The 2,500-nt window shown below is 44.8% G+C and overlaps 1 protein-coding gene across 1 annotated transcript in view; it reads right to left on the minus strand.

The window, feature by feature from the left end:
• The window catches only part of LOC126572689 (neuronal acetylcholine receptor subunit alpha-7-like), a 57,092-nt gene that overhangs the window by 11,495 nt on the left and 43,097 nt on the right, over positions 1-2,500 (minus strand). Inside the window, exons 7-9 of the mRNA XM_050232208.1 lie at positions 1,096-1,290; positions 725-811; positions 523-632 (exon numbers count right to left, since the gene is read on the minus strand). Coding sequence (XP_050088165.1) covers positions 523-632; positions 725-811; positions 1,096-1,290 — 392 coding nt within the window. The remainder of the gene's footprint in view (positions 1-522; positions 633-724; positions 812-1,095; positions 1,291-2,500) is intronic.

A 2,500-nucleotide genomic window follows, 5' to 3' on the forward strand; every position in this document is an offset into this window, starting at 1 on the left:
CCAGCAATTTGATTGCGAAGCCAATCGCTCAGACCCTCAGACTGTCAGCAAAAAATCCATTATCGGTTAAATACACCAGGCTAAAGTGTAGATTATCAATTATCTTCGAGATGTACAGATTAAACAGTGGATATTTGATTTTATTTTTACACAAAAAAGGCATCCTATTATAAACCCCTGAGAGTACCGATTACTTGGCGCCTCCATCATCGGATTTGGAATTGCCTTTACGTGTCTGGCATCCTAAATCGATCATTTGAAACAGTTTTCTCTTCAAAAATCGATTCTGCTAATAGTGTTAGTGCTCTTTCCATGTTAATGAATAGCGAAATTGACAAATAATTCAAGGCGACATAAAAAAGTACCTCAGATCGTAATGAAGATTTTGGCAACATTTAATAAACACTACAATAATCTCAAAACAATATCAACAACACTACACTTCGCTTTCAACGCTTCGATGAGTGCAAGTGCAACCGTGGCCGAGTGCTGTGTAGCCAGGAAATTTACCGGACCACTTACCCAATCAGACATTTCGTGAGTGTCCGCATTTCTATGATGATAATTCAAAATTAAAATGGTCGAAACAACGGATGATGCAACCATAAACATGATGCAGTTAAAATATGTGCCTGTAAAGAAGAACGAAGAGCGATGTGGAACAATAGCGGTTAGGAGAAGGGAATCAGAATGGAAAAAGTTTAATTAAGCACGAACACGTTACCTAAAAGTGGAACAGCATCCGATGTGGCTGGCATTGTTTCAGCAACCATATTTAAAAATACAGTCAATGATAATAAAATTGTTACGCCTGTGAACGAGAGAGTGAGTGAGAAGTGTTTAATGAAATACCGTGCCAGCCAGTATGCCTTCCGGAGGGGTGGAATCCTTTCTTTCAATGCTCGCTTGTTCAATACTCTCCCGATTGTACGGTCGGCCACCGAGGGGGAAAGGGGATTTTTTTACTTTAAATTACATCAAAACCTATCGACGTTTCTGCACTGAACGGAAACACAATACCTATTGGGGTTTTGTTCGTTCCTCATGAATTTCGGCGACCGTACCGGACCGTTTTTTGTTTTTTTTGCAACTTACCTAATGATAACTTTTCTCCCGAGTCCGGCGGCAGCGTGAAGCCGAGCAGTGCCATCGACGCAATCAGCACGCACGGCACGATCAAATTGAAAAAATAGTACAGCGTGCGCCTCCGGATGATGATGGCGAAGGTGATGTCGATGTAAGGCTCTGGACAGCAGTTGTAGTAGATTTCGTTACGCTTGCCGGGAACACCTACACCATTTCCCGGTGGTTGGGGTTTTTGAATGAAGCGAAGCGAGTGGAACGGGGGCAAGGGCATCCCGACAAAGTTAAAACGGCACGAAGGAAAGGGGAGTTTTTTGTTGTTGTTGTTGTTGTTGTTTTTGAGGGGCAACTGTGGGATTCTTGTTCGCATTCGTGTGTTTTTGTTTAGCGTGTATGTGTGTGTTTTTGGCATGTGTTGTTTGGTTCGTTCCGATTCCGTGGCCGTACATTGTTCCAAACCGGAACATCGGGTGGTCTCGATAGAGCCACCGTTTGAAAGCGTTGAGCATAGAGCATAGAGACTCATCGGCCCCTTCCTCAATATCATCATCTTGTACGCCACGCTGGCGAATGCGAATGTGAAAACAGCTGAAACCGAACGAACGGTGACGATTCTTTTTTTCCTCGCGTTGGAATTCCATTTTCTAATGCGTTGGCCATGCTTCTTAGTATTCCTTCTCCCCAGGCGAGAACAAAAAGCGGGAAAGTCAGGCTCCCTACCTTCCGCGTGAAAGTTCCACTACACACATGCTACATGCTGCGACGTGTGAACTGGCCTTAGGTTTCGGGCACAAGAAGGCAAAACAGGTTGGCGAGCGTACTGCATGGATGATGGTGAAGAGTAGACGAGAGGTGGGTGAAATAGGGTGCAAGACCGTCACACGTCGCATACCGGACGGTAATGAGGGCAATGAGCAGGAAATGAAGACTGTTGGCCATCATGATCGACGCGGATCGGAGTGCGGATGATGTTATGAGCTCAGAGAGTGGAGGCATGGAAGCAGATGATGAGATGGAGAGAGAGAGAGAGAGGGCATGACAGGCAAACAAGAAGGACGAAGCAAGCGATTGATTGTGAATTGGAGACCACGTAGCCACGTACGGGCCACGACTGTCGACGGTCACGTTCCGGTTGCGATGCGAAAACGATTTACTTTTCCGAAAGCGTTCGACTTCCTACGGATTAAGCGAACTGGATAGTATCTTGACTACTCATTGGTCTAGCTACTAGGCACTATCTTGATTGAGTGTTGAAACAATCTGTTGAAAGTATTCGAAGCGACTGTCAAAGTGATTTTCTCTCCTTTGGATCCTGAGTACTATCGATAATTCTGGGATTATTCCTTCTACCATCACAGGATAGGATTCTCTAGACAGCCAAGTGTTTAGGATATTAAGACCGTACAGGCCGTAAAGC

This window comes from Anopheles aquasalis, chromosome 2 (genome assembly GCF_943734665.1).
Source record: "Anopheles aquasalis chromosome 2, idAnoAquaMG_Q_19, whole genome shotgun sequence".
NCBI classification, from domain to species: domain Eukaryota; kingdom Metazoa; phylum Arthropoda; class Insecta; order Diptera; family Culicidae; genus Anopheles; species Anopheles aquasalis.